The following is a 12,582-nucleotide window of genomic DNA, read 5'->3' on the forward strand; positions in this document are numbered from 1 at the left end:
AATGAAAAGTAATCAGACGTTTTCCTCTTGTTTCTGAATGTGTTTATATTGTCAATTTCATCATATGCAGTTTCAGTTTGCCTGCAAACGTTTGTAAACACTGCCATATATTTTACTACCACCGCGAACGATTTATTTGCTATATTATCGCTGTATATCGGCGTTGATGCCACAATACTTTGGTGATCGTCTATGATAATGATGTTCACACTATTACACACCCATCGCGTGTGCATCAGGAAATACTCTGTGGCGTAGTGTTCTCATTTCTCTTAAATTTTGTAAAACGCTGACAAACGGCGATATAGTGCGAACCAGCCTTTAACCTATGCTCGAAGGATAATGATACACAAGTTAATAGAGTTGGCATTACTATGATCACCTCCTGTACTTGACGAGGTACTCGGTGTCTCTATTGCTTAATAGGTTGTGAGCTATAATCTCTACCTGATAGGTCTGGATGATTGCTTCATCTGACATGTATTAATTACGTCTTACGTATTAATTTATGAAGGTTTTTATCGTTTTTAGGTTTCATTATTGTTTTATTGTTTTAGGTGCTCAAAGAGTTTTATCAAATTATCTCATCTACATCGGCATATGAATAAGAAGAAACCCTGTGAGGTAAGAAGAATGATTAACCTTTAAAGATGATCTTGCACAAAGTTTTAGCAAAAGATATCGATATTTTTCATCAGTTACGATTGTTATTGATTTTTGAGGTGATCGGACTGTTAGAATGATGTTTCAAGATTAAAATCGAGTGAAGTCAAACCAAATGAGGGTGTGATTATGTCGCGTTTAGTTGCAAAGAGGTAAAACGACCAACAGAATAGAGACTCGTCAAGCTGTAACTTGAATGCAATAGACAGGCAGCCGGGCGACTAGAGACATCATTTCGCATGTATTTTTTCTTCTGAACGTTTTAAGCGAGATCAAGTTTTGGCAAATTTAAGCTTGAACCATCCTGACAGTCAGATCACCTCAAACATAAAAAACAATCTCAAATGGTAGAATAATACTGATACTTTCTGATAAAATTGACAAAACTTTTGTGTAAGTTCATTTTTAACAAATACTAGTTTTTTTTAGTTGTCGCTCAATTTCTGTGTCACATTTGCTAAAATGTGACACAGAAAGGTCACTAAAAGGTCACTTAAAAAAAAGTTATTGCTAATTTTTATTTTAAACCATAACTGCCGCGTACAACTTTTATCGTATATTTTTTAGGTAAATCAGACACACTGTTTCCGATTTTGTACTCAAAATAAAAATTAATCCACTAACTTTCAAAGTTATGAAAGCTTTTTTACAGCGTTTTAATATCGGTCTCGAAAACAACACAATCGGCACAATAAGCTCCGCCCATAAATATTTGACGTAGCCTAGTTTTTTAGAAACGGAAGTTATGGATTTTTAGTCCCATTTAGAATGATAGAGACGGGTATCTCAAAACCCATTATTATCTAAATTCAGTCTGCAAAATCTTTTCAGTCTTTTATGAAGGGTAGAATACTTAATATTGCTATATATTGCTAAATATATTTAATATCTTTGTCTGACCGCACGGATAGAAAATGTAGAGGCTATTACTACTCGAGATACCGTAATACAATTGTCGGCGTAAAAAGTATTAGCCTTTACCGATTTAGCATTTGAACCTTACGGAAAACCAGAAATAGAAGTGTAACGGCACATTTGAAATTGAAATGGCACATTTAAAGGCTATAAATTAAAAAAATAGGTGATGGTAGCAAAAAATTAATTTTTAAACAATTTTATAAAATAACAAATGCAAAAGGTAATATTAATTAGTAATCAAAAGTGCGCATTTAGCACGTGCATACGGTATACGGTAAGAGCTGTAAGTGTAAGCGGTAAGTATACTGTATAGCTCAGTGGTTAAATGCGTGGTTTCAAACGTACGATTGCAATCTTTGTGAGTTCAAATCCAGCACGCAGTGAGCTTTTCATTCCATGGTTTTAATAACTATAACTGGACAGGCAGACATCTGAACAGATGATGACAAACCTCGAGATTTATATATACGTATATAGATAACAACATACAATTAGATTGTACATTACATTCTACTGGTATGTGATGGATGGATTCGGATAGACACTCTTAACTTAACTCTTTCACTACCGCATTAAATTCTGACTGAATTAATTCAAACGGATTTTTGAAAAATCTATATACCGCTATTATTTAAGCAATATCTCGAGAATCAATGCAGATATCGTTTTTCTGTAAAATGCATCTCATTCAGAACAAAATTCTCTACAAGATAAGTATAAAATCGTTTAGTGAATCCCACTGTTGCAAAATTTCGGACACTTTCTTTGGATTGAAAAAACGCAGTGAGTTTAATTATTGGCATGACGATAGCGATTTGGTTTTTCCGTTTTGAAAAATGATTGAAAATGGAAATGCTTAGCAAAAAGATTCTCAATTGGTTGCACTTGATTAGCAACAAGGTTGCTTCGTTGGAGACAAAATTTGATTAGTCTAGCTAATGTGTAGGTTTCGTGATGAAAAGAAAAGTGAAACCCTCTTGATAAGCCGATACATCGATTTATAGTCTGTACTTCTATTACCGCGAAAGTCGATACATCGGCTTACAGTAGCGTAAGAGTTAAGGTTGTGGGTTCAATCGCAGTTGGAGTTTATCTGTTTTACAAAAGTGAGAGGCCCATACTTGTAACCAGACCATGTTGTACACATAAACAGCCAGTCTGAAAGATGGTAAATGAGTGGTGACGGTGGCAAAGTCTATGTATTTTGTGAGACTCATTCTGAGACAGAGCTTTACTCTCTAGGGGTGATTTCGTTTTCCCATAGAACAATTTATAATCGTTCATCCTGCTTGCGCATGGAAGAAGGGCGGGTTTATGTCAAAGTAGAATTTTTATTGTTATAATTATCTTCTTTACTGGTAGAAAGAAACTGTGAGCGGTGCTATATTGTGGGCGGTGCTATAGTGTGGGCGGTGCTATATTGTGGGCGGTGCTATATTGTGGGCGGTGCTATATTGTGGGCGGTGCTATATTGTGGGCGGTGCTATATTGCCGCGCCAAAAAAGGCTTTGTCACAGTCACCGACACAAGATTGGTGAAATGCTGCATACTATGTTTGTACAATTTTTGACAACCCTCATTGATGGAGTACAACATTGAATTGACAAATCATATCTCGCAAAAGCAATGGAGTGACTGTCGTTTGTGTTTATGTTGATAAGCGGTTAAAGTGGAATGGGTGTCGACGTTGTATGTCATTGGCTAATAACGTGTCCCATTTTGTGTAGTCAGAGATTGAGTTGGTTTGGTTTAAAATCTTTACAAACGCGTAATTTAAATTGAAAACAGACGAGAAGCCATTCAAACTCCAACCCTCTCAGTGGAAACACAATTCTGACAACTCGTCCAGGTGTAAACGCACCGTAAGGCATACATAGTGAAAAAAGAACTATGGCAGACAGCAAGTCTTGCATGCATAGCTACTAGCTACCAGTAAAAATCGACTTGACATGAAAGGAGTCAAATAAGACTTATGGTAGCTGGTGGTAGACTTGACCAGTTTAAGACTTGCGGTTGCCAAAACTTGTCTAATTAAAAACTTGTTGACTCAACTTCAGCCATAGTTGAATGCAGAACCAGCATCTTTTTATAAATTGATTAAATTATAATTATTAATTTTTAATTTAAATAATTTAATTTTTAATATAAATTATTAATTTTTGAATTATCTCTCTGACCAATAAAAAATCTAATTGAACAGCTTAAACAGATTTCAAAAATCATGAAAACTAGGATGCGTTAAATCTGACTTGATGTCAAGTCAGCGACTTCATAGACCAAATCACCGACTTGACTATCAAGTCAACGACTTCATAGACCAAATCACCGACTTGACTATCAAGTCAACGACTCGGTAGATCAAGTCAATGATTTGATAGATCAAGTCAGTGATGTGATCTATCAAGTCAGTGACTTCGTCTATCAAGTGAGTGGTTTGATAGATCAAGCCCTAACTGCGACTGTTTTTTCTATGAAAAAACTTCAAACTTGTTACATCACCCAAACGCATAGGAATTTTGGCAATCAATGATCAATGGATACTTCCCATGCACTCAGCCTAGGTTACTTCGTCATCTGTAAGTTTCGCTGTCTCCAAGGGTGGGACTGCGGACAGGAAATCTTAAAATATTTTCTATTAGATGCTAAGAAACATCTGGTGCAGTAGCAACAATCAAGTTCTCTTTACAAACCATTGTTTCATTCGATCATTTAAGGAAGTACGCGAAGTTTCACTTTAATTCATGAGAAGTTAACATTCATCTCTAGTTCAGCTGGTGTCTGTTATTAAGTGTGCGCAGCTTTGATTGTGTACTTCCACATTTACACGGTGCTTTTTGTTATCTGTTATACTGTTAGCTTTTTGTTATCTGTTATACTGTTAGCTTTTTGTTATCTGTTATACTGTTAGCTTTTTGTTATCTGTTATACTGTTAGCTTTCAAATAAAAGTGCTTTCCTCCAACCATGGCTTCTCATTGCTATTCTGAATTAATAGCTAGAGAATTAACTCGATATTCTGTAATATGGCAGCTGAAATATTTACATGTGAAACCTTTTCTTGATGTCGGCAGCTAATGTAACTTTTGTTTCATAACCTTTAATTATTGTGGTGAAACCTTAAGTTTCATCGCCCTTAGGAAATTGTTCATTTATACTGCCACATACTTCCTGCCTATTGCTTGCCGGTTTGGACGCATTTATCGCTGGCTTACGTCGTATCGCACCCAAGTTTGTTTAATTTGCGGTTTGCCTAAGCCAAAAGTGTCTATGCATCGATTGAAAGAGACATGGTATTAATCCAATGCCAGACGTTGAAAATATTAAATATTTGAAACGTTTCTGGCAAAAGGTTTCGAGATGCTTGATGGTGACAGGGAGTGGCGCGACGTCTTCAATTTCAGATATTTTTCACCACTCAGCATAACTTCTAGTTTTAGATCCTACAGTAAGTTGCACGATACAAACACATGTCTCCTTACTTGGTTAAGTTGACCTTAAGCTATATAGTAAACTCACACGCCTTTCTGGCAGTTGCATCTTGATTGATGTGAATTCTTGAGACCCGGATCTGGTCACCAGTTGCCATTAATCTTCTGTCTCACGCACCCGACCATGAACTGATTGTGTCGTGTCACAAATGACGTCATTTATGATGCTGTCTTGCGAGAATTGGTTGTCACGGTGTGACGCCACCTTGACAGGATAGAGATTACGTTTTTTATATCGTGCATCTGGATCCTTTTTATGAATTAAAACAGGAAGAGGAATTGAAATCTTGAAATTCGATGAGAAGCTGGTGTATTGAAAGATGTTTTAGATTTTATTGAAGTATGAAAGGGCAGCAAACTTATTCAAAAATAGTTTTGTTGAAAGATTATGGACTATGAACCATTTTTTGTCTGAAGTTTTTAAATTATGCTCCTGAGCATAATTTATAAACTTAGGCAGGTAAAAATTTAAGCAGGTAAAACTTTGAGCTAATTGAAAAACGTAATGAGCAGGTTCCTGCAGGATGCCTCAATTGACGTTCTCCGTCGCAGACTGAGCTTAAAAACAGTCTGTAAGAAGCCAACCTTGTTAAACCGCGTCGCCGCAAACCGAGGGAAGGGAAAATGAATGGGGTGATTCAAAAGCTACTTAAAAACAATTTACCAGTGAAATAGCTGGACCGATTTATTTTGCACGTGGTGCAGCGACTAAACAAAGCTGGGCGTCAACTCTACATAGATTATTTAGTTATGGCAGACATTAGGAGTTTGTATCGGGTCTCCAGCTGGCCCAACCTCAATTGAGGATACTAACTTTGATATGAGGAACAGCAATTTAGACCATATGATAATGCTGTGGTGCACTTAATTTTTTCCGATTGTTTTTCTATTATGACAGATGGCCCCTTGTTATTAACGCTAGCCATGAGAGCTGTTGAAGAATTCTATATAAATTAATACATAGATATGCGCGGGGCCGACCATGGCCATCACCCTTATTTGGTAATGAGTCAACTGAGCGTAATACTAAGTTCTAATTGAAATAGAAATAGAAATGTTCCGTAATCCCTTCTCTCACGCATTCGCTAACAACTCAAGCTAGAGCAAGCGAAGTGACACCTGGACTTAAGTTTCATGAGGCTGTGTAATCAACACATGAATTGAAGGCGTGACGAAAAAAATTAAAAAAAACTATATATAGTCACAAGCTTTGAATATTTTGATCTCCATCAAAACTAATTTTGAAATTGTCTCCCTTGGCCTACAATTTCTATAATAGTATGCTCAAAAGCCCCTTACGTACTTCTATTTATATTTTGTTTCCTAAAGGATAAAATTAAAAAATATCACAGGTTGCAAGAAGCTAAAAATTAAACATTCCATTTGTTATATTCAAACAAGTTCGATTAAAATGGAATAAAGATTTAAATAGAACTAAACATTGCTGACTTTCACACGATTGTAGTATCGATATAATATTTCTCTCATTAATAGATAGTTGCAAGCAACACTTATATTCCAAAGCATTGCTTACTCTAACAAATGCTGATGCTAGCAACATACTCGTAATTATGTCTGTGGGAGATTTGTTTTCATCACAAATATTAGAACAGCTTAAACAAAGCTCTAGAAAATCCTTGATCAAAGGAAGATGAGGCAGTAATAATATGTTGCCCAATGCATAAAGCTATTTCAGTTATCTGAGGAGGTAGTCCAGCTACATAGCTATAAGAACAATGCTTTGGGTTTGTCATTGACTAATTTTGTTGCACTTGCGCTAGCCCGAAGAGCCGTAATACATTATTTCACCAGGAAATTACTACAAATATAAATATAGTTTTCTTTTCCATAATCGTTTTTGCTAAATTCCTAGACTTTACCAATGTCACAACTTTCACAATTAAAAAACCTTTTTAAAGCTGACTGCAGCCAACTCCAAATAACCCTTTCCTGTAAACACGAGTTCTTGTAATTCGTTTTAAACTCGAAAGCATATCAGCTATATCAATCACCGCACAATTGGGTCAAAACTACTAACTAGGCACTATGTAGTTATGCTGCTGTTGTACAACCTTAGCTGACGTAGTGTGTCGCGAAATGGTTAAGCCCTGTGTAGGTCTCATGGTGTAATAAATTTGCAAGTTATACATTTTTGTGTAAACATTGAAGCACACTAAAATATGTAATTCAAATTTATTTGTCACTGTATAAGTGAAAAAGCTGCTATGGATGCAACTGCGCAACAGCGTGTTCAGAAATTGTTAGTCTCCGCTTGGTTGTGATTGGTTTACTAATAATCAGCTCAACTCAAACATTTGAGTTTAGTTAATTATTTTATATTATTTTATTTTTAACTCAAACATTTGAGTTTAAAATAAAACTAAAACCAAAATATTAGACGGAAGTAGTTCCAACTAAAACTTCTATTAAAAATATAACTATTAAACCACTTATTAAAAATCTTCCAAATTTGCTGAAAGTTTTATAACAGAAAATGGTATGTAAGAAGGTCAAAAACACAGGATTTTTACCCGTTTTTTTCCGTTAGTTTTCTCTGTGTCGATGTCTCCAAAACAGGCACTCTTATTCAGCATCCGGTATGCTCCACCCTTTCAAACACGGAGGTGTTACTTCCTTATACCTTTCCATTCATAGACACCATTATAATTTAATAACAATAACATTTTATCTTCCTTTACCATTATGTTTGCAATGTGTATTCAGTTTTGTATTGTCAAAACTTGTTGTAAGTAGCAAGAACCTAAGAGTGTTGAAGAAGTGATGGGGTGACAATGTTTTGCAGGTCAAGGACAACTCTATCACAGTCAGCGATGTGAAAGAAACAGAGGATATAGCTTCAGTTCCTTCAGAAGTCACTTTTACCTGCGGCCTCTGTTCAGAGCAATACACTTGCTATGAGCAGATTATCAACCATCACTCTGAGAAACATCCAGCGTACTACCCAGGTTAGTAGCTTACAACGTCTACCTCTGATTGGTCCATCCAGCGTACTACCCAGGTTAGTAGCTTACAACGTCTACCTCTGATTGGTCCATTCAGCGTACTACCCAGGTTAGTAGCTTACAACGTCTACCTCTGATTGGTCCATTCAGAAAATACGCCTGAATTTAAAATGCTTGTTTTAATCAGACCGTTGGGGCTGCTTTTAGGGCTAAATCGTCAGTGACCTCTTTGGCTAGTAGGTTTATTACTAGCAAGGCAAGCAGGCCAGGATATTGCTGTCTGTAACTAAGCCGTTGCATAATGTTAGAGACCAAGTTAGGCACACTAAGTGAGAACTTGCCGACTTGACTTCAGTCATAGCTGAATGCAGAACTAACACATTGTTTTGTAATTCATATTTTATATTTTTAAACTTGTTGAGCGTCTTAAACAGCTTTCACAATTCATAAGAACTAGGATGCGTTAAGTTGTGATAAGGTTTCAAGTCACTGACTTGATTGATCAAGTCACTGACTTGACTGACCAAGTCACTGACTCGATGGATCAAGTCAATGACTTGCCACTGTGGGTGACAGGATATTTGATTATCAATATGAACCACTGAAGTCTATGTGACTAGCTGAAAAATTACAGTATGTATTCTAGCCTGTGAGCCATTACTTTTTAATATTCTAGCCTGTGAGCCATTAGTTTTTAAGTTTTTAGTACGGTTGTACAAGTTCTTACTAAATAATGGAGTTGTATGCTTTACTAGTACCCTGACAGCCAGTGTGCCGTAAGAGATTTTTAAGGTGTGCCAATAAAGCGCAGAGAATAATTAAATGCACAAGTATTTTTAAATCTTGGAATGAGAATAATTAGTTCAGTTGGTAGCGAGTTCAAATCTCATACGATGTAGTATTTTCTTTCAGCCTCAAACTGTGGCTTCAGATAGATAGTCATGTCTCTTATTCTAGTAAAGATTATTCTGGCTTGTGGAGTTTAATACCATATTCTCATTACAGTTAAATAAGTTAGGAAGCAATCGTTGCCTAGTGGTCTCGAGCTCCTGACCTATAAGTTGTGTGGATTGTGGTTCAGTTCCAGCCAAGGCTGCTGAAGGTGTTAGGAAGGACATTAAATCTTAAGTCTTAAATCTCTCTGCCATATTGTCCAATCAAATTATTCTGCGCATGCACCTGGATACAGAGTGAACACTGTCAAGTGCAAATAGTTGTTGATAGAGACATTTATGGTGCTTTCCTAGAATCTACGTGAAGGTTAAAAGTATTTATCTTTGACCTTGGTCTATAGTCTCAGTCTTGAGAGCTGATCTGGGCCTGGCTAACTCAATAACTGAGAGGATACACTCAGAGGAAGCTTTTCACTCCTTTCAGCTTCCTTCAGGTTTTTACTAGGGTACCCTAATTCTATGACCGACCGCATGTCACATTATTAGTAGCTTTATAATATGCTTGAACTTTACAGTGAGGATACAGGCTAAAAATTTCACTGTTGAGTCAAACATACTTTTTATGAAACTGTTCCGAGGTAACTAATTTTTTAAATGCAAATTCCGTCATTCAGGTAAAAAAGTCTAGAGTCTCGCCAGAAAAATTAGGTACTTGCAGAAATCGCTGGTTATTAACATAGAATAGCCTCATCGAATAATAATAAACTACATACAGTAGACACTCCTACAACATAAATAATTCGTTCCAAGAACATTTACGTTATAGGGATTTTACAGTATACGAACAATAAAATACATGTAGGCCTAAATTGCCTAATCCATTCCAAGATCTTTCTAAACTCATCCCTTTGGCCACACAAAAAGAAAAACTTGACTCAACTTTTTAAATTTGCTAGCTGTTTCGTAACTGTAGCATTATTAGTTCGCATCGACGCAATTTGTCTCCTTTTGTGATCAATTTCACTGGTTTTATAGACTCTGATTGCAGTAAGTTTACGGTAAGTTGATGGGGAACGCACATATTCGACATGCCAATACAACGATTTGTTCCTTTTTTTCTAGACAGCAAAGTTTATTCTGGAAATTAAAACTAATAAAAAATTATTTTGTACTTCTACTATAGAACAAAACATAAATATATGTTACTATAAAAAGAGCGGTGTCAACCTATTCGTTGTCTATCTGTATCCAAGGGTCTAGGTTAGGTAAATTTTGGCGATACTCCTAATTCGTGACATTCAGATTGGTAGCCCGTCGCTGTAACACCTGCACCAATCGATCGCCTCTAAGTATTTACCGTATTAACAATTGCGTAACAATCTTTTCTCTGTTCTGTCGCCACATCTGATGATATATCACTGCGAATTAAAATTTCATGGAAATTGTATATATAATAAATATAATGCTATATATACCTCGTTTTCTCCCAAGTGTGGCGAAATATGTTACCATTAAAATCGAATTTGAGAAGTTGCCCCTTCTGGACACTTTACGTTATGTGGAACTTTGTATGTAATTCGAAACACAAACTCTGCATATATTTTTTACATTATCTAGAATTTACGTTATAGGAGGTGTACGTTATTAGAGCGTCTACTGTACATGTGTTTATAGAACTCTGGCTTTAGTTTGATAGAGACCCAGTGCAACAGTCATTTGACTTTAAGATACCCTGCTTATATTCGCAATAAATAAATAGATAGGAAAGACGACTTCAATATTCATAGAGATCTACATGTAAATGTATGTAAGCAATGTATGTGTGCATGTGATATAAGGTAGAGTTAATACTATTGGCAGAATAATGACTGGCTTATACAACGCGTTTTTTGCGGTTTATGCGGGTTATGATTGAATGATTAAGTATAGTTTTAATCGATTGAAAGAATGACTGACCCATGGTCATAGATTGGTGTCGAAAGCTGTTAGCTGGTTGTAAGGAGGTAAAAATGATTTCCTTCCATCTACTCCCAATTAATTGCTGTTACTATGACAACGCCTCAAAGCTCATCAGAAAAGGCACCCCTGCTTTGCATCTGTTTTGTACTGCAGTGACATCAAGGGCCTTCTTCCTCCTAGCAACTGGAATTATTCCAAACGACAGCACAGGCTTTACCTCAAGTAGTCCGGAAGGAAGTTCTTGTCATACTATAATATTACGTCTGTTTCCTACCTAGCTGCCACCTTTGCCTAGCTGCCACTTTTGCCTAGCTGCCACTTTTGCCTAGCTGCCACTTTTGCCTAGCTGCCACTCTTTCCTGTTGTCTCTTGTCAAGCTGTTAATCTTGCCTAGCTGTCACTGTTACCTAGCTTTCACTCTTGCCCCACTATCACCTTTGCTTAGCTGCCACTCTTGCCCCACTATCACTCTTCCCTTGCTGTCACTCCTGCCTATCAGTCACTCTTGCCCTGCAGCCATACTTGCCGAGCTGCAATTCTCACCCAGCTGCCACTCTTGCCCAGCTGTCACTCTTGCCCAGCTGTCACTCTTGCCCTGCTGTCACTCTTGCCTAGCTGTCACTTTGGCTCAGCTGTCATTCGATGTTCTTCTGTTACAGGTTACTGTAGATTTTGCGGCAAATTTCAGGACCGTAAGAACAAGCTCCTCATCCATCTTGTTAAACACGATCATACTCAAATCGTCGATGAGGTATTTACTGTAGCTATGCAATGCTATATACATGTAGATGTCATTATACAACCCTTTATGCATATTTTAATCGAAAATAGGTACAATTTTGACACTGTTCAAATACCATTTGATAAGAATGACTCAGGATCTTCTTTTTGGCAAACACTGATAAGTGATTTTGTAACATGACCAGTTTGGGGGCCAGCCATGTTAGCAAGGGTCACGTAATACTGCTGTGAGAGAAGAAATTTAGCCTTAGAACAAGCTTACACCTTGCTCATGCCTGAGTGGGCGCACCACTAATGAGCTGCCTATATGAGGAAAGTTGTTAACTTGCTGCTTTTTCTTTCGTTTGTTAGGCTCTTTTTGGCTACCGCGTGCCATTTTCATTTATAATAATGATTTAAATACAGATTTTCCAGCTGTCGAAGAAAATTGTAAAAACTGTTGTGTTAAATTAATGCAATAGAGAAGATACATAATGTCACAGCGCTTAACAATTAAGATAAACATCCTTTCTCATTTACACGGCATTCTTAAATGTATCACTATCTCTTGACTTGCAAGATTTGCCAAATTAGTAAGATGATGAGATATCTGGTAGTTGTCGCTATAAATATATCTATGAGCCATGCTGACATAACCGCAAGGGATTAGTTTTGAAAAATTTAAAGCTTTGTAATTTTTAAAATAAATGTTAAACAGCCAAAAGAAAAGTCACCATTCTCATCCTAATGTAATACTCAGCCATCGCTACACATTTACTGATATAATACCTATTTTTATCTATTTACATACAACACGTAATTTTTTATTAGTATTAAGGTGTTATAATATACCATTGTCAGAGTTGTAATACAGTATGATAGCTTCATAGCAAATATATTATTTACGACATCATAACATGTTGTTGATAGCTTTGTAATATATCATTGTACAGCATCATATATAACTAGAAGTATTGTA

The 12,582-nt window shown here is 36.5% G+C and overlaps 1 protein-coding gene across 2 annotated transcripts in view; it reads left to right on the forward strand.

Moving 5' to 3' along the window:
* The window catches only part of LOC137388735 (zinc finger protein 271-like), a 95,611-nt gene that overhangs the window by 29,316 nt on the left and 53,713 nt on the right, over window positions 1–12,582 (forward strand). For both annotated transcript variants that reach the window (XM_068075190.1, XM_068075191.1), the window contains 3 exons: window positions 558–624; window positions 7,872–8,034; window positions 11,543–11,634. In XM_068075190.1, coding sequence (XP_067931291.1) covers window positions 558–624; window positions 7,872–8,034; window positions 11,543–11,634 — 322 coding nt within the window. The remainder of the gene's footprint in view (window positions 1–557; window positions 625–7,871; window positions 8,035–11,542; window positions 11,635–12,582) is intronic.

Source organism: Watersipora subatra, chromosome 2 (genome assembly GCF_963576615.1).
Source record: "Watersipora subatra chromosome 2, tzWatSuba1.1, whole genome shotgun sequence".
NCBI lineage: Eukaryota > Metazoa > Bryozoa > Gymnolaemata > Cheilostomatida > Watersiporidae > Watersipora > Watersipora subatra.